This window comes from Ranitomeya imitator, chromosome 7, assembly GCF_032444005.1.
Source record: "Ranitomeya imitator isolate aRanImi1 chromosome 7, aRanImi1.pri, whole genome shotgun sequence".
In the NCBI taxonomy this organism is placed as follows: Eukaryota; Metazoa; Chordata; class Amphibia; order Anura; family Dendrobatidae; genus Ranitomeya; species Ranitomeya imitator.
In genome coordinates, this window is record NC_091288.1 from 31,718,935 (window position 1) to 31,739,149 (window position 20,215).

General features: G+C 42.3%; 1 protein-coding gene across 17 annotated transcripts in view; it reads right to left on the bottom strand.

The window, feature by feature from the left end:
- Positions 1–9,407: 9,407 nt before the first annotated feature.
- The window catches only part of BAZ2B (bromodomain adjacent to zinc finger domain 2B), a 361,802-nt gene continuing 350,994 nt past the window's right edge, over positions 9,408–20,215 (bottom strand). For 12 of the 17 annotated variants that reach the window (XM_069733004.1, XM_069733003.1, XM_069733001.1 and 9 more), the window contains 7 exons: positions 16,789–16,946; positions 15,245–15,555; positions 14,709–14,844; positions 14,203–14,349; positions 13,406–13,674; positions 12,544–12,687; positions 9,408–11,065 (listed from right to left, as the gene is read on the bottom strand). In XM_069733004.1, the coding sequence (XP_069589105.1) occupies positions 10,912–11,065; positions 12,544–12,687; positions 13,406–13,674; positions 14,203–14,349; positions 14,709–14,844; positions 15,245–15,555; positions 16,789–16,946 (1,319 nt within the window). In that variant the 3' untranslated portion in view covers positions 9,408–10,911. The remainder of the gene's footprint in view (positions 11,066–12,543; positions 12,688–13,405; positions 13,675–14,202; positions 14,350–14,708; positions 14,845–15,244; positions 15,556–16,788; positions 16,947–20,215) is intronic. The other 5 variants (XM_069733011.1, XM_069733015.1, XM_069733016.1 and 2 more) reach the window with 2 other exon arrangements.

Genomic DNA, 20,215 nt, shown 5'->3' on the forward strand with positions numbered 1-20,215 from the left:
TGGGGGCAGTGGGGAGGTCATAGTTCATAATTGAGGGTGTGGTGGGTGAGTATAATTTATAAGAGAGGACAGTGCGGCGTTGTAGTTTATAAGGGGTCAATGTGACGGTTATAGCACACAAGGGCGGACAATGTGGTGGCCATAGTACATACAGGGGATGTGTGGTGGGAATATTTTATAGGAGAAGATAGCGTGGAGGCCATATACTGTAGAGGGACAGTGTAGGGGAATATTTCTTTGCAGAGTGATAAGCAATTATTTATTTAGGGGCACAGCATAGCATGATAGCATGTTTATTCAGGAACATTGTAATGAATCTTATTTTTAAGGGCACAATGTCGCGATGTGTGGGAGAAGACCGGAGGAGATGGAGGTCTGCAGAGACGAGCCGTGGATGTGAAGTCATTATGGAGTGAGTATATTATCACACAGACATTACACTACACTTCTTTAATATTTGCAGTAAAATCTACTTTTATTTATTATGCAAATTAGGGCGCTTTAGTGCACACTTGGCGTGGCCTATGCGTTGGTGCACCGTTACGCCATCCTATTTATATATTACAACCAGTCTTTTGTCTTTATTGACGGGCACAAGGGGGCATTCTTTGCGTCTGGAGGAGAGAAGGTTTTTCCACCAACATAGAAGAGGATTCTTTACTGTTAGGGCAGTGAGAATCTGGAATTGCTTGCCTGAGGAGGTGGTGATGGCGAACTCAGTCGAGGGGTTCAAGAGAGGCCTGGATGTCTTCCTGGAGCAGAACAATATTGTATCATACAATTATTAGGTTCTGTAGAAGGACGTAGATCTGGGGATTTATTATGATGGAATATAGGCTGAACTGGATGGACAAATGTCTTTTTTCGGCCTTACTAACTATGTTACTATGTATGTTATGACAGCGCTCGGTGTGTAAAGGTGAATGTTGTCTAACATCAGCTTGGGATTCTGTGCTTGCACACCGACACTGGACGAGCGCAGCAGCGGGCTCCAGTTGTCAGTGTGGGTGCATACAATGTGGCTGCAGGCTTGTTCTGACACCTGGTTCTGGTCTTTTTGGCTGCCCTTTGAACGGCTTCAGTAAAGAGGATGGGTGAATGAGCAGACAGCGTGCGCATATCACAAGGCCATCTCCTCCCTATTGAAGCAATTTGCTTGCCACTCTTCTGGGGCATCATGTGGCGGCCACAGGCACGCAGGAACCTGGTATCAGTACGCGCCCACTGCCACATTGCGTGCCCTGGGAGCACTCGCTAGTCTGCAGTCACACTCAGTGACTGCATATTTTCATTCCAGACCTCACAACCCCTTTAAGCTAAACTGTACATGTTTTTTTTTTGTAGGGGCTATGTCGCCTATATAAATGTTTATGCAGTTTAATTGACATTTTGGGGTGACAGACTCCCTTTAGGTAAGTTGAAAATGATTTCAAGGTACAAATGAACATTTTGCTTGTGCGTCGGGTGGTTGACAGCCTGCTTAGATAGACCATTCGGTTTCCGATTATTGGCAGCATTGTAAATGCACCTCAAAAAGTAACAAAACTTTGGTGAGATTTTTGTATGTTATGTCTAATAATTTTGGTCCTCAGAACCCCAACCACAGTTGAAAATATCTTTTAGAAAAGTGCAAGCAGAGCGGATGCAGCAGAAAGTCATAATCTCGTCTGCTAATCTGTGCACTTCTAAGAGATCTTTTGAGCAATCAGTAGGGATCTCACACCCACACCAATGTGCTCAGTGTTAATGGAGCTAAAACATAGGATATCTCCCAAAAGTTAAGAAGTACCTTAATTATTTAATAGGGCTACTGTTTGCACCTCATGAGTACAGTGGTTACTGTATGGTCCACCCTCTTGATGATGGCTGGTAACAATAAATCCTACTATCTCCTTACCATTGTTAAAGACATACTGGGAGCTAAAACTTCTTGCAATGCAATTGTATATTGTATACCCCTTCTGAGGAAGATATCCATCGAAACGCGCGTCATGGGGTACACTGGATTGTTTTTGAACTCTGGATCTCCTCATACCTTTCCATCCGCACATTCAGCGTCTCCCACTCCCATACTACCTCCTCATCCCACCCTCTCGCTGTTGGTGTCCCTCAAGGCTCTGTTCTAGGACCCCTACTCTTCTCAATCTATTCACTTGGCCTGGGACAACTCATAAAGTCCCATGGATTCCAGTACCACCTTTATGCTGATGGCACTCAGATCTACCTCTCTGGCCCAGACGTCACCTCTCTGCTGTCCATCCTCCTTCTTCTCCTCTCGCTTCCTCAAACTCAATGTGGACAAATCTGAACTCATCATCTTTCCTCCATCCCATAGATCTTCCTTACCTGACCTATCTATCGCAATTAACGACATCACGCTCTCCCCGTACCGGAAGTCCGCTCCCTCAAAGGTAACCTTTGACTCTGCCCTGTCCTTTAAACCGCACATCCAAGCTCTTTCCACCTCCTGTCGCCTCCAGCTCAAAAATATCTCCAGAATCCATCCTTTCCTCAACCGTAAATCTACTAAAATGCTTGTGCATGCCCTAATCATCTCCCGCCTTGACTACTGCAACATCCTTTTCTGTGGCCTCCCTGGTAACACCCTTGCACCTCTCCAGTCCAACTCTGCTGCCCAACTAATTCATCTCTCTCCTCGCTACTCCTCTGCAAATCTCTTCACTGGCTCCCATTCCCTCAGCGTATCCAGTTCAAATTACTAATACTGACCTACAAACCCATCCATAACCTGTCTCCTCCATATATCTCTGAACTAATCTCCCGATATCTCCCCTCACGTGATCTCTGGTCCTCCCAAGACCTTCTTCTCTCCTCCATACTTATTCGCCCCTCACCCAACAGCCTCCAAGACTTCTCCCGAATATCCCCCATCCTCTGGAATTCTTTGCCCCAACACGTACAACTATCAAACACATTCGGATCCTTCAGATGGAACCTGAGAACCCACCTCTTCAGGAAAGCCTACAGCCTGAACTGACTCCACTGCCTCCTCATCACTACCGAAGCTACCGCCTCACCAACACCAGAGCTCCTGTAACCCTCAACCTACTGTCTCCTTCCCCATAATCCTGTTGAATGTAAGCCCGCAAGGGCAGGGTCCTCGCCCCTCTGTATCAGTCTGTCATTGTTAGTTTACTGTAAGGGTACCGTCACACTATACGATTTACCAACGATCACCACCAGCGATAAGACCTGGCCGTGATCGTTGGTAAGTCGTTGTGTGGTCGCTGGAGAGCTGTCACACAGACAGCTCTCCAGCGACCAACGATGCCGAGGTCCCCGGGTAAACATCGGGTTACTAAGCGCAGGGCCGCGCTTAGTAACCCGATGTTTACCCTGGTTACAAGCGAACGCATCGCTGGATCGGTGTCACACACACCGATCTAGCGATGACAGCGGGAGATCCAGCGACGAAAGAATGTTCCAAACGATCTGCTACGACGTACGATTCTCAGCAGGGTCCCTGATCGCTGCTGCGTGTCAGACACAGCGATATCGTAACGATATTGCTGGAACGTCACGAATCGTACCGTCGTAGCGACAAAAGTGCCACTGTGTGACGGTACCCTAAGTGATATCTGTAACTTGTATGTAACCCCTTCTCATGTACGGCACCATGGAATCAATGGTGCTATATAAATAATAATAACAACTCTGGGTAAATATGATCATCTCTGGCTTCTTTTACATAGAGCTTATTTATCTTGAGACATGATGTGTATTTTTTGTCTTTGATCTGATGTGTCTTTAAATTCACTTGATCTACTTAGATCTTATTTATTGACCCTTGTTTCACTCAGAGAGGATCACAGACAACCCCCAGCAATGTCCAGTTTCATGAATTGTTAATGTGATCTGCATGTGATCTTAAGGACCACGCCCACTTAGATAACAAGACTAGGTTTATACACAGGGAAGACAAGGCCTTCAGGAACAGAGAGGAGCAGGAACAAAAGAAAAACAATGTTGGATTCAGGAGAACGGCAGCATTTACACCAGGTAACACGGTCAGGGGTGCACCTATAATGAGGCCAGTTGAGCACTTTGCCTCAGGCGGCGGTCGACAGGGGGCGGTAGCACGGCGCCGCCCCCTGCAGTCAGATAACTTGGTGACCTGCTCCTACAATCAAGTGTGTGAGTGTGCATGAGTAAATGTGTGTATGAGTGTGTGTGTATGAGTGTGTGTGTGTATGAATGAGTGTGTATGAGTGAGTGTGTGTATAAGTGTGCTTATGAGTGTGTGAGTGTTTATGAATGAATGTGTGTATGAAGTGTATGTGTATGAGCGAGTGTGTGTATGAGCGAGTGTGTATGAGGTTGTATGAATGTGTGAGTGAATGTATGTGTATGAATGAGAGTGTGTGTATGAGTGTGTGTGTGTATGAATGTATGTGTATGAGAGTGTGTAAGTGTATGAGTGTGTGTATGAGTGAATGTGTATCAGTGAATGTGTGTATGAGAGTGTGTATATGAGAGTGTGTATGACAGTGCGTGTATGAGTGACTGTATGTATGTGTGTGAGTGTATGTGTGTGTATAAATGAGAGTGTGTATGAGTGTTTGTGTATGAATGTGTGTGTCTGTATGAGTGTGTGTGTATGAGTGTATGAAAGAGTGTGTATGAGTGTGTGTATATGTGCGTATGTGTGTATGTATGAGTGTGTGTGTATGAATGTGTGTGTATGAGAGTGTGTGTGTGTATGAATGTGTATGAGTGAATGTGTGTAGGAGTGTGTGTGTAGGAGTGAGTATGTGTATAAGTGCGTATGAGTGTGAGTGTATGTATGAGTGTGTGCATGAGTGTGTGTGTATGCGCGTGTATGAGTGAGTATGAGTGTGTGTGAGTGTGTATGTGTGTATAAGTGTGTGTGTATGAGTGTGCGTATGAGAGTGTGTGTATGTGTGTGTATTAGTGAGTGTGTGAGTGTATGTATGAGTGTGTATGAGCGTGTGTGTGTATGAGTGGGTGTGCATGTGTGTGTATAAGTGTGTGTGTGTATGAGTGTGTATGAATGTGTTTATGAGTGTGTGTGTGTGTGTGTGTATGAGTGTGTATATGCACACTCATACATACACACACTCAGACACACACACACCCTCATATACACACAATCATACATACAGGTCCTTCTCAAAAAATTAGCATATAGTGTTAAATTTCATTATTTACCATAATGTAATGATTACAATTAGACTTTCATATATTATAGATTCATTATCCACCAACTGAAATTTGTCAGGTCTTTTATTGTTTTAATACTGATGATTTTGGCATACAACTCCTGATAACCCAAAAAACCTGTCTCAATAAATTAGCATATTTCACCCATCCAATCAAATAAAAGTGTTTTTTAATAACAAACAAAAAAACCATCAAATAATAATGTTCAGTTACGCACTCAATACTTGGTCGGGAATCCTTTGGCAGAAATGACTGCTTCAATGCAGCGTGGCATGGAGGCAATCAGCCTGTGACACTGCTGAGATGTTATGGAGGCCCAGGATGCTTCAATAGCGGCCTTAAGCTCATCCAGAGTGTTGGGTCTTGCGTCTCTCAACTTTCTCTTCACAATATCCCACAGATTCTCTATGGGGTTCAGGTCAGGAGAGTTGGCAGGCCAATTGAGCACAGTAATACCATGGTCAGTAAACCATTTACCAGTGGTTTTGGCACTGTGAGCAGGTGCCAGGTCGTGCTGAAAAATGAAATCTTCATCTCCATAAAGCATTTCAGCCGATGGAAGCATGAAGTGCTCCAAAATCTCCTGATAGCTAGCTGCATTGACCCTGCCCTTGATGAAACACAGTGGACCAACACCAGCAGCTGACATGGCACCCCACACCATCACTGACTGTGGGTACTTGACACTGGACTTCAGGCATTTTGGCATTTCCTTCTCCCCAGTCTTCCTCCAGACTCTGGCACCTTGATTTCCGAATGACATGCAAAATTTGCTTTCATCAGAAAAAAGTACTTGGGACCACTTAGCAACAGTCCAGTGCTGCTTCTCTGTAGCCCAGGTCAGGCGCCTCTGCCGCTGTTTATGGTTCAAAAGTGGCTTTACCTGGGGAATGCGGCACCTGTAGCCCATTTCCTGCACACGCCTGTGCACGGTGGCTCTGGATGTTTCCACACCAGACTCAGTCCACTGCTTCCTCAGGTTCCCCAAGGTCTGGAATCGGTCCTTCTCCACAATCTTCCTCAGGGTCCGGTCTCCTCTTCTCGTTGTACAGCGTTTTCTGCCACATTGTTTCCTTCCAACAGACTTACCATTGAGGTGCCTTGATACAGCACTCTGGGAACAGCCTATTTGTTGAGAAATTTCTTTCTGGGTCTTACCCTCTTGCTTGAGGGTGTCAATGATGGCCTTCTTGACATCTGTCAGGTCGCTAGTCTTACCCATGATGGGGGTTTTGAGTAATGAACCAGGCAGGGAGTTTATAAAAGCCTCAGGTATCTTTTGCATGTGTTTAGAGTTAATTAGTTGATTCCGAAGATTAGGGTAATAGGTCGTTTAGAGAACCTTTTCTTGATATGCTAATTTATTGAGACAGGTTTTTTGGGTTATCAGGAGTTGTATGCCAAAATCATCAGTATTAAAACAATAAAAGACCTGACAAATTTCAGTTGGTGGATAATGAATCTATAATATATGAAAGTTTAATTGTAATCATTACATTATGGTAAATAATGAAATTTAACACTATATGCTAATTTTTTTAGAAGGACCTGTACACTCCCTCATATACACACAATCCCTCATATACACAGTCATACACACAATCATACACACATACAATCATACACACACTCCCTCATATACACAGTCATACACACACTCCCTCATACACACACACACACACACACACTCTCATACACTGAGTGTCGCTGCATTCACCTACTGATGGTGGTTCTGTTGCTGCACTTATCTACTTGTCGGCGTTTCTGGCGCTGAATTTGTCTACAGATGGGGGTTCTGGTGGTGAATTTGTCTACAGATAGAGGTTCTGCTGGTGAATTTATCTACTGAGGGTTCTGTCACTTCATTCTACTACTGGTTCTCATGTACAGATGTAGCAAACCATAATGTGCTTCATGGCTATGTTAAAACTGAAAATTATATGGTTCCATATGTGATATCTGAGGTTCTGTAGGCAGGTCCAGGTGTGACCAGTATAGAGCATTGCAAAAAAAAAAAAATCCTAGGTAATGATGAGAACCATAACATACTTTGCTTTACTACATTTCTGAAAATGTGTATCCAGTTTATAAGGCTATGTGCACACGTTGCGGAATGGGGTGCAGAATTTTCTGCACAAAATCCGCATCTCCTGGCAGAAAACGCAGGTGCAGATTTGACGCGGATTTTGTGCGTTTTTGTTGCGGATTTTGTGTGGATTTCATGCGTTTTTTTCCACTGTGGATTTCTATAATGGGAGGGTGCAGAAACGCTGCAGATCCGCACAAAAGAAGTGACATGCTACTTCTTTTGTTCCGCAGCGTTTCTTCATGCGGAATTTTCCGGGCCATTAGCACAGCATTTTTTTTTCCTTCCTATTGATTTACATTGTACTGTAAATCACTTTACGGATCTGCAGCGTTTCTGCGTGGAAAAAAACGCTACGGATCCGCAGTAAATCTGCATCGTGTGCACACAGCCTAAAAATATGTGATTTGTCTGATCAATAAAAACGCTCATCTGAGCTGATCCGAGTACGGTCAGCTTTTTCATTGAGCCGTTGTCAGACAGGCGATACAGTAGTAGGAGTATAGGCTATGAAGCAGCCGGAGGTAAACATGTTAAAGGGGTTGTCCAGTTTTAAGTTACAAGTCACTCTGTGACTGCAGACTCGTGAATCCTCACATTGCTCGCAGTGCTGCGGTCATTCAGCGGGCGTGTGACCGCAGGTATGTGATTTGCATACATGACAACTAGCCTTGCTCGGCCTCACTTAACACACCTGTATTGATCAAGGCCGGAAACGGTCTAGTTGTAATGTGGCTAGGAATATACATATCACATAACTGCCTGCTCCCACCACCAGCGCACAGCGCACATGATGTGAGCATTTACATATAGTGACTTTAGACTTGTAGCTTAAGATCGGACCTTTTTAACGACGGGCCGCTACTCATGGGCCACTGCTGTGTGCTTGCCCCCAGGCTAAAATTTGCCAGCCAGCCCCTGTCCCTTGCTAAACCCAATAGGAAGGCCCCTGCTATTAGCTCCGGACAGCCCCGTGTGTGGTGCCTGTGATTGGCTAAGCGTTTTGGGAGAAGGAGGCATGGTCTATTGGGGAAGACGCGCCATTTTACCAGCTTAGTGCTGCTTGTTGATGCTCAGACTCCAGGTTGTTGCATGTGGTGTGTGGATGGGGCTGCATGGTGGACATACATTTTTTTGCAAAAAACGTATCAACTAAATACCCTGTTTTTTTTCCATCTTTTGACTAGCACTTGCTTATTACTGTGATTTTTTTTACAACAGAGTATTTTTGACCTCACTGTGCTCTTTTGTGTCTTCAAGTTTCTTGGTGGTGTGAACAGGTTTCTACAGACTTGTTCAATGTGCAAGTAGCCCATGTGTTTCTGGTTCTATAATTGTTCTCTTGTTTCTACAAGACTGAGGAGTTCACCACTCCTCTGTGGGTCATTTGCATCAAAGCTGTTCCATCCAGCAGGTCCACATGGATATTCCCTCTCTGAACCCTGCTTATACAGGTACTATACAGATGATCAGGTTTTAAATACATCAGATAGGGATTATATACATTAGATAGGACTGCTCTATATGGGTATACCGTGAAGATTGGTGGAGCAGCTTAGCATACATTTTTTTTGCAAAAAAAGTATCAACTAAATACCCTGTTTTTTTCCATCTTTTGACTAGCACTTGCTTATTACTGTGATTTTTTTTTTTACAACAGAGTATTTTTGACCTCACTGTGCTCTTTTGTGTCTTCATGGTGGACATGTCTGACTGGTCAGTGCCAGGCAGCCGCCACATTGGAGCTGCCCAGAGTTTTGTAGGCGTATGCCATAGATAATAGGTTGGCAATCAGTGCTGCCTCCTGGGCTATAAGGATGCAGGACTGTGTCGGCCCACAGGACCACCGCTCTGCCAGCCATCATTGTGTGTCTGTATGTTTGTGCCAGGCCTGCCATTGCCATTAATGATCCTTGTTCTGGATTCTTCTGTGTGGTTCTTGTATGTGCGTGTGATGGGTGGCGCACCGTTTTGAAGTTGGCCTCAGGCAGCAGAATGGCTAGGTTCACCCCTGAATGCAATTACATATTTAAGACAAATGACAGTTCCCCTTTTAGTAAGAATAAAGGCCGCTATGGACACAGGCTTCAAAAACACACGAAAAAAAAAACACCACAGGTATTGCAAAACAGTCGTTTATTGTATCCGTGCCACACAAACTAGTGAAAAAACTACCCTTTTCACAACATTTTTTGTCTTTAAATAAAACAACTTCAAGTACAATTGGTACAAAAAATGTCTGATCTCCTTGCCTCCGACGGGGCCACCATACCACACAGTAGATAAAACACAGTGGTTACAAATGTCTGTTATTGTAATTATTATTCATTTTTTTTTCTTTTATGATCATCATTTCAGTGGCGAGGCGGATGACGGGAAATGCATCTATGAAAAAATACTGTGCGTAGGAAATTCGTCACACGTTTAATTTCACATGGATACAAATGATTATACTTTTTTTTTTTTTTCAGGCCTACTTGGCTTTGAATGATCTAACAAAAATGGAAAATAAAATAAAATTAGAATAGAAAAAAAAAATAATAAAATAATGTTAAAAAGAAAAACAAACAAACAAAAAGAAACAAACCACAATATCATATCCCCTACACCCTGTTTTTGAAGGCAGGCACTACCAATGTTAGGGAGACGCCACAGTGTTGATAGAGGATACTGTACAGGTTATAGGTTATTATTCGCCTAACTAAAATAATAATGCTACAATCCTTCTAAAACCGACATCATTGCCGATGCCGATCATTGCCCGCAAACAATATGTACACATCATACAGATATAACAAGACGTAATATAAACAATTGTGAACAGTATATATACATAGTTCTCAGTTTGTCTTCACCATCTTGAAATACAATTTATCTATATGAGTGATGCAGCAACGTATATTTATATAAATGTACTTGTAACTTTACAGTAAAGTTCCGTTTCGGTGCCGTTTCAGCACTTCCGTGTAAACAGTTTTACTTGGCTTGTTTTTTGTTTTTTTATATATTTTTTATTTTGTTTTATTATTTTTTTTTTGTTTTATTTCTTAACATTCTTGTATTTTCAAGATTTAAAGCAATATTTTTTTTTATTTATTTATTTTTTTAATTATTTTTTAATCTAGTCTTCCTTTTCACAGAAAACGAAGATTCGGTCTGTTTAATCATAAATAATTCATAAAATTAAATACATTCACTAACAGTAAGCTACAAAGTAATAAAAAATAACAAAAATAATAATATTAAACAATAAAAAATAGATATTTATTGAAAAAGGAATGGGTTACCATTTCCTCAGTACAGCTCTGGCGGATGAAGAATCAGTGCGTTTTGAAACCTTTTATTACCTATTGCACTAGGACACCCTTTTTTTTTTTTTTAAGGTTTTGACTTGAGTGTACGCTCTCTGGACTACAAGTACAGTAGTAGTTGATAAAGCGCACACACGCAAACACAGTAGAACAAAAATAAAAAAGGGTTATGGTCATCGTAGGACTGATGTTGTAACCTAAGACTTGTGTTGATGACGCCTCGGTCTTCCATAGTCTCGATATCTTGTGGGTGTAGTGATCGTTCACATTGCTGGTCTTGCGGTTATCAGGATAAAGTATCGTCGAATGGTTTCAACTCATGTTGAAAATTTCTGTCCATCTTTTTTCAAAATGTATCCTCATTTTGTGTCCAGCTCTACCTATTTCAGAGTCGTCTTCGTTAAATGTTTCACAGTTGTTAAAGACAAGTCTGACGTCCAGAGCGAAAGCCTCAAAATTGGGGTATCTGCAAAATAATTAAATATATTATTACTACAAGTCAAAAGGTAGTTGTAGGTTTTCCTGAATTTTCAACTCAAAGGGGTTGTCTGGCCTTAAGCTAAAAGTCTGAAGTCACTATATGTGACTGCAGACTTGTGAATCTTCACATCGCGCGCACTATGCGCTGTAAGGATTCGCCAGCTCTGGGAGCGCCAGGCGCTTGGCCTCAATTATACCATTTGCATACTGGTGGTCACATGCCGACTAGACGTGTGTGGCCTCACTCAATGTAAGTATATTGAGCGAGGCTGGACATGTCTAGTCAGAATGTGACTAAGGAGTATGCATATCACATACTTGTGGCCACATGACTGCCTGCTGCCGTCACCAGAGAACCCTCACAGAGTACACTGTGCACAAGGTGAGGACTCACAAGTCTGCAGTCACATAGTGACTTCAGACTTGTAGCCTAAGACCAGACAATCCCTTCGAGGGCTTGAAGCACGGTGGCTCCAATTCATCAAGACCAGCGACGTTCATGCGGGTCTTGATGAGGGGGTGTGTAGGAGTCAGACGCTCCTGGTTGATTAATAGGTGCGTGGCTCTTAATGAATCAGGAGCATCTGACAAGGATTCGTGGCGAGGCGCACGTCACTACTAGATTTCTGGTGTCGGGAACACCACTGATTGTCAGGAATACAACGAGCTGTGCTGTCAGGCCCCTGTTCCACTTTAGCTCCGTCCAATTAGAACTAGCGTGAAATTCTCAAAAGTCGCAAAATTACTGTGCAAATGCACGCTGTGCCAAAAAATTGGCGACTTTTCAAAGTGATTTATGCCAAAATTCTGATGTAATCGTTTTGACAATTTGGGGCCTGTGTGTTGTAATTCCTCTACTTGTGGTCAGCCTGGATATAACTTGAACCTCTAAAGCCCTAATGCTAAATCTTTAACAGGGCCCGAAACTATGGGTATTCTTTTTCTTATACTATCCAAAGGAACCTTTTGTGCCCCCCTAGGCAACTGGGCCTGGTTGCAGCTGCAATCTTTGCACCCACTGTGATACACCCCTGACTGTCAGTGAATGGAAACATTTACGTTTTCAACAATTGCATCCAATCTAGGCAATGTCGAATTTTTGCCATGGTACAGAAATGGTGCGGGTCTCTGCACCATGTGAATACACACTTACAGATTGGGTAATTCAAATGGCTGTTTAGAGCCTTTATTTTCTCGCCTTTATTATGGCCGCAAGTTGACGTATGACCGTAGGCTTCATGACATGGACGAACAGCATCATATATGTCTGGGATGCTGTTAGTTCAGGTCACAGGTCCGGAGACTGGGCTGGGTATTGTGGTAGGAACTTGGATCAGAACATGCAGCGGCTCATCCCGTGTCTTCAATTAAAGCGTGTCAGGGCAAGAGTTGGGTGCAGTGTAGGAATAGGCTTTATAGTACTTGGTGACGTGCACTCCTTGTGTATGGTTGCACAGTACTTACTGGCCATTGCTCAGCTTTTCTCTGATGGTTGCAAAGTCCATAGGTTTCTTGATGACTTTTTTGTAACCAGGTACAAGTTTCAAGTTAACAGGAAGCAAAAAAGGCCAGGCGTCCGCATGAGACTCCATCTCCGACAAGATTATGCTGCAAGAATAAGACGTCAGAAGGTGACACATGTACAAGGACTAACGCACTGTCCTGATGGCAGACATCAGCAGGTGACACATGTACAAGGACTAATGCACTGTCCTGATGGCAGTAGGACACTTTGGGCTTCTGTTAATCCAGAGGGGCCTAATCCACATGATGGGTTATAGCTACCAACTTTTATCACTTATAGGATAACATTATATATATATTATGATCATTGAGGGTCCAACCACTGAGACCTCCTCAAACGAGGGTTGTCTGTCACTTGTGAATTTTGAGGGCATGTATACTGCTGCTTTCACTGTCTATGGGGAAGGTGGTCACACATGCGCACTACCACTCCCATGTATCACAAGTGAATAGAGCGGTGGTCCCGCATGCTTTTTAATACGCCATTCTCACAGGACTTTAAGACCACTGTCCTTGGCATCGCCTGGGTTTCCTATAAATGCATTATGTATATTGTTCATCGGAAAACCTTTTTAACGTTTTCATTCCTTTTAAAAGAAAAAAAATTGCCACGGAGACAGTATACAGCTCCCCAAAAACTATTAACTATTTGCAGTTTCACAGATTAAAACTAGTTCTCATATTTATATCAGAACCACCTGCAATATCTTTCTCTGCCTTACCAATAATGGTTCCCTCGTACATTTCACTTCTTCGAAGGAGACTCAATCACGTGTCTGGGAGAAGACATAACATTTCTTACCTACAAAGAGCCAGATCCTTTGAGTCATCCTTGGTGGAGGATTTAGGTTTCTTGGACGCTGGAGAACTTTCTTGTTTTGCGGGGCTCGCATTATTTTCATCCGATTTTCTTTTTTTGGAGTCCTTGCTGCCTTTTTTGCTCGAGCCTCCAGTTGCTACAGTTGGGTCTTCATCTTCGGCGTCTGCGGATACTTTCTTGCCTTTCTTCGCTTCTGAATTCTTCTTCACTTTTAGATTGGCCTTCTTCATTTTTAAAGTATGACCACTTGCCTATGATAGAAATACAAATAACATAAATATCCGCTAAAACTAGAAATGACTTTAGCACGTTGTGGGTTCTGCGCCTATGTGACAAAGTAATGTAAAGAATAATAGGTCAAGAGAAGTGCTTTTTTGTCAGTTGTGGCTGTCTGCATTTTATTGAGCTTTCTCATTGCCTTCTATGTAACGTACAGGGTGTCCTCCAAGTGGAAAATGCCTGAAGAATGGTCTGCTCACTTCTTTTCACCATTTGGCATGTTTGATCGCTCAAAAGACGTAACATATCAAATGCAAGCCTTTGTAATATAGGAATGCTTATGTTCATCCTTTTGAGCATTTTCTGAAGGTTTTCGGTGCGAACCCACCTGAAAAAGACTTTTGCTTATTTTCCTGGTTCTGCAAACTAGTTTCGCCTCTCAGGCTTCATCAGTGGTTGGAAATGGAGAATACTCTGGAGGACAGCTAAATCTGTAGCAACACAGTGTATCCACTATTTCAGGTAGGCCATGAGTCAATGTGTAAGAAATTGGGTCTTACCTTAGCAATACAGGCAGGGCAGAACCAGTCGCCTTCTGGAATCGCAGTGATTTTGGGCCGATGGCAGTAGGTGTGACATCCTTTGTCACAACCGTCACACAAAAGCAGCAATTCCTCGTTGTCCCCTTTACGACATAATTGGCAGTACTGCAAGACATGTAAGACAAATTATAATAAAATAGGACCATGCGCACATTTATATCTGTTAATCTGCTAAGACAGGTCAAAACATATCAACTAGCTGTAACTTAAAGCACATGTGATTATACAAAAACTCACACGGGAGATTCTAAGCCTTAATAATATATTTTTTCTGCTCACCATTTATACTAAGGTTGGACAGGTCAGCATCTTCTGAATTCAGAAATAGTTGCATTCCCCCTAGGCTAGGTCTACACGGCGACTATGGCCACGACGTAGGTCGCTTGACCAAAGATCGCCGTGTGTCACAGCTACAAATGGAGATAGAGGTAAGATCTTAGGAAGAAGTTTGGCCAATAACTTACAACTTTCATGATGGATTTCTCCCAAGCGATAGATTTCTGCAGCTGCTGAATGCAGAGTGATACTTGTGCAGCGCTCCGCGCCTCTGACAGCGCTTTCCTCCAGATCTTCAACCCTGGGGCAATGTCATCTTCAGTCCTGCAGAAGTGACAATTGGTAATAAAAAAAAAATACATGAGACAAACTGACTTCCCTCCGAACGCACATAAGTAACAATCACGTAGAAAGCCAGGCAGTGACAAAACAGATAAAAAAAAAACAATATATGCAACATTAAAGCAAATGAATCAAATGTAGAGCACAGGTTGACTGTAAGCTGAGAAACGTAGTGATAATCATATACGAGTAAGGTATAGGCTAAGCTTTGACTTTGCGGGATTATTGACGTACAGTACAACAGCACCATGCAGGATCACACGATTGTAAAAAGACACAGGAAAAGCTATAGAAAAAAAAACAGGCAGGAAATAACAAGCTCCACCGAGCAAAGAAACACAGTTATTGGTTATATATATATGTATTAATTTCAATGACCTACCCGTCACCATCACCACTAATAGATGGTGCAGGAGCAGGGACAGTAACTGTGCCCACATTATCCAGTTTGATCTGAATGGTGGTACTTAAGGGGCTCTTCAGATACCTTCTCTCAATGTTCCTCTCCAAGTCAGTCAGCCTGGTTACAGCTATATCTAGAGGGTTGTCACTCTTCCGTTCTATAGCACATGAATTGCGTCCTTCGTCTCCTGTGTGATCTCCGTCGTGTTCCTTATGCCATTTGGCAAGAGGTTTATGCTCGTGATAAACCAAGTCTTCCCTCTCAGAATCGAGCTCCGGGCACATCCAGCCCTAAGCAGCAAGAGAGATGTTAGAACGAATTCTACAAATCATTTTACCAAACATTTTCAGCTTCCAGCAAATGCGGAGGAGGAGGAGAGTCATTAATCACAATTTAGAAATCAATAATCTTAGAGAAAAGATGGCTATACACATGATATAACTTTTTGACAAACGCTCCCCATTCTCAACACAAGTCTTGTTGATCATGCACATATTAGTGGAACTAAGGCATTGGCAGACACTTTTGTTCTCACTGGTGATAAGCCACCTCAAAAAGGTGTCTCAAGACGGATTGATCATGTTGGATTCTTTACGTACCCAGTCCTTTATTCTTATGTTTGATAAGTCACTACCAAAAGATTGGGAATTTTGATGTACAAAATGCGTGATCCTTCTTTTCCACCAGATAACTTTGGTGGTGGCTTATCACTTGTAAGAACAAAGGTTGAAATCAAACATGCTCTCTCCTTTTCAAGGAGAACCTGCATCACAGAAGTTTCAGGGCACCACCATACGCATTAGATTATTGATGAAATTAGTGGCTTCAACTATCATTCACCTAATGTGTATGGCCACCTTAAGAGGTGTGAGCCAAAGGCTATATTATGTATTCCCATCTCCTGTAAAATATATTTTGAATCATGACCTTTTCAAAGAACTGGAGCAAATAAATAAATTGTACTGTATAAAACTGAAGGACAAAACGTGTCTTGAAACCGGCTATGTAAAAGTGTCAATGTTCTGTCGAGGAGTTACATGGTCAGCCTTTTATTTGAAGGACATGGATCTCCAATTATGGCTCCAACAATGGGGTTTGTTACTTCTGCTAAAAATTTGGGTTTCATGTATTGGATGATCTGGTGCTCTAGTGGGCCAGTTTCACATTTAGGAAAGCTTAAACTTTACGAAGATTTAATAGAGGAGGTTCCCTGGGTCAAGAGTCCCATTAATAGTGGACACAGAAGCCCAGGAAGCTTGCAGCCAAGTGTTGCTCTCCTCTGACACTGAAAATGGGTTTAATAGAGTCTATCTTCAGTTTTGGAGGAGAGCAGCACTTGACTAAGCTCTTCTGCGTCCTCATTTTGTAGTCGGTGGTTGTCTTAGCACCTGGACTCCTGCTAATCAAAACGTCTGACATTTCTCTATTACAAGCACTTACACGTTCACCCTTAGATTAGTCTACATTTTACCTAGAAACCAAATAAAAAAATACAATTCTTTTTGATGAGCAGAAATTCTTGCCTTTACTTGCAGACTAGCGGAAGCCACTCGTCTCTCCAGATCTTCCACCTGCTGGAGAATAGCGATATCCACCTCCATCTCGTGATCCTCCATACACCAGTTCTCCACCACATCTCTCGTAATTTCTCCATGTTCTTGTCCTCTCGTATCTATTATAGCTACATGAACATCAATAGAATCAGAGCAGGACGATAACTGAAGGTCATCAGAGAAACTACACCTCTTCAAAATCAGTTAGACTACGATGGATGAATTGGCCAATATTTAAATGATCATGGTCACTCTCTTGCATGTTGCTCAAGCTGGGGCTCTGCTGCTTGGACCCCACCATCTACAACCAGCTTCTATTGCATCTCAACCAACAGAAAAATCAGTAGACATACATTGATTTTAATGTGAAAGGTCTACAGTAGATTATCTTGATTTATCCAAATTGATCCAAGAATGAAACCTGAATGGAGTGAATTAATGTGCTTATCTCTAATTCTAAAATGGTAAAATCCCAAACAAATGTGATTACTTACTATATCTCCCCAACCTATCTCTCCTGTCCTATTTCCTCTTATCCCCTTTGCACCTTATTTCTTAGAAAAGTAATAGTAAATCGAAATGATAAAGTAAGCAAAGATCACAAGTTAAAGCGGTAGTGTTCCTGAAATTCAATTCTGTCCACTTTTCTTTCCACAATGACATATGAGGGCTTGTTTTTTTTCGGGACGAGTTGTACTTTTGAATGACATCATTCACTTTACCACATAATGTACTTGAAAACAGGAAAAAATTCCAACTGGGGAGAAATTGTGTCAAAAATGCAATTCTGCCATTTATGGGATATTGATTATTCATCAGTCCGATTACGGTGGTGATACCAAACATGTCCAGTTTTTTTTATTATTTTAGTGGTGAAAAAGAAATCAGAAGTTTGAAAAAATATACCATATTTTTCGGACTATAAAACGCACCGGACCATAAGACGCGCCCCAAATTTTAAGAAGGAAAATAGGGAAAAAAAATAATGTGTCAAATGGGGGTCTGCATTACAGTCCGAATTCAGCATACTGGGGGGAGATCGGCAGCGCTGGTGGAGCGTGGTCACAGGGGGTGTTCGGTGGTCCGGTGATATGACTCCCATCCCAGATTGTTGCGGCAGGTTCAGCGGTGCTTTGTGGTGCGGGGCCTGCGCCGGCATTTTGTGAAAGCCTCGAGGGCCCAGCACATCCATTGCTGCAATGGGGTGGTCTCCTGGAAAATGGCCACTGGGGGCGGCGCATGCTCAGATTGAGATCTCGGCAACGACGATGAGACGTTGGATGGCACGATAGAGCGACGTCATCACGCAGTCATTTGTCCACTGTTGCACTTCACAGAAGTGACGGTGGACAGCAATAGGTGAGTAAGAGCTTTTTATTCCTACATTACTTTGCAGGGGGGGGGGGGCATAAAATGAGGGGCTGTGCAGAGGTGGGGAATAAAATGAGGGGAGGGGAGGGGCTGTGCTGATGGGGGGAATAAAATAAGCGGAACGGCTGTGCTGATGGAGGGCAGCGTGGTGCGAAGTATGAGGGCATAGTGTTAAAAGGGGCACAGAATGGATATGGGGAGGGGGCATCGTGTAATGGAGGCACAATATTGAGGGGGTTTAGCATGATGGGGGGGGGGGGGGGGGCAGTGTGGAGATGTAGAAAATTTCATGGAAAATTAGAGGGGACAGCCATGGACTTAGACTATGGTTCACAAGGGCGGATGGCGTGGTAGTTATAGCTGATTATGGTAGGCAGTGTGAAGGCCATATACCAGAGGAGGCTTATTTAGGTCATACTATGAACAGATATTTTTATGCAGAGGGCATTTTAATAGCAATCATATTTTTAAGGGCATCGTGTGGGGATGTGCTGCAAAATACCAGAGAAGAGGAAGGTCTGCAGAGAAGGGCTGTGGATGTGAAAAGTCATCATGGCATCTAGATAAGATGGAGATGAAAAGAAAAACTCCAAAGAAGATGTAATCTATAAGGTACCTGTATGTAAATGTTTATTTGTGATACTAATTCTCATCAGTACTGTGATTACTGTATTGTCTGCAGTCTGATGATGGCTATAAATTACAGCTTCCAATATCCCCTTACCATTGTTAAGGACATACTGGGAGTCATAGGGTTGTAGGTTCAATTGTTTATGGGGCTGGCTTAATATGACAATTGATCATTGTACTAAGTTTGCTTCTTGTATTCAAGTACTCTTGGTTCTGGTCATGTATTCATGTACTTATTTTTGTTCTGGTGATGTATGCATTTACTGATAGTTGTTCTGGTGACGTAGTCCAGTACCAATGGTGGGTCTGTTTATGTACTCATATACTGATGGTGGATGTATTGATTCATTCATGTACTAATTGTGGTTCTGGTAACTTATTCATGTACTGATGGTGGTTCTGGTGACATTTACTGATGTTGTTTCTGGTGCCATAGTCATGTACTATTGATCGCTCTGGTGCTCTAATTATGTACTGATGATGATTTTGGCTTCGTATTCATGTACTGATGATGGTTCTGGTGGTGAACATATCACCAGAATCATCATCACTACATGAATACAGCACCAGAACCACCATCACAACATGAATGTCACCAAAATACATCACCAGAACCACCATCAGTTTTGTGCAAGCTGTATTTTTAACACAACAGACGCAAAACAGATCAGATATATCCCTTTATCTATAATGGGGGTCTGTTTATTTGCAGTTAGGGTATCTGATACTTTAATTGTTAATTGTTTACTTTTATAGTTCGGCTTTATTACACTGCGTGCAGAATTATTAGGCAAGTTGTATTTTAGAGGATTATTTTTATTATTGATCAACAACTATGTTCTCAATCAACCCAAAAGACTCAAATATCAAAGCTTAATATTTTTGGAAGTTGGAGTGTTTTTTTTTTATTTGGCAATCTTAGGAGGATATCTGTTTGTGCAGGTAACGATTACTGTGCGGAATTATTAGGCAACTTAATAAAAACCAAATATATTCCCATCTCACTTGTTTATTTTCACCAGGTAAACCAATATAACTGCACAAAATTTAGAAATAAACATTTCTGACATGCAATGAATAATATAATAATCTTTATTTTTATATAGCGCTAACATATTCCGCAGCGCTTTAAAGTTTGCACACATTATCATCGCTGTCCCCGTTGGGGCTCACAATCTAAATTCCCTATCAGTATGTCTTTGGAATGTAGGAGGAAACCAGAGTACCCCGGAGGAAACCATGCAAACACGGAGAGAACATACAAACTCTTTGCAGATGTTGTCCTTTTTTTTTTTTTAATTCAAATAAATTTTTATTAAGAATAACAAGGCAATTAACATGTTACATTTACATTTTCAATATAGAGTATTTCCCCCCCCCTCCCCCTTCAAACAGC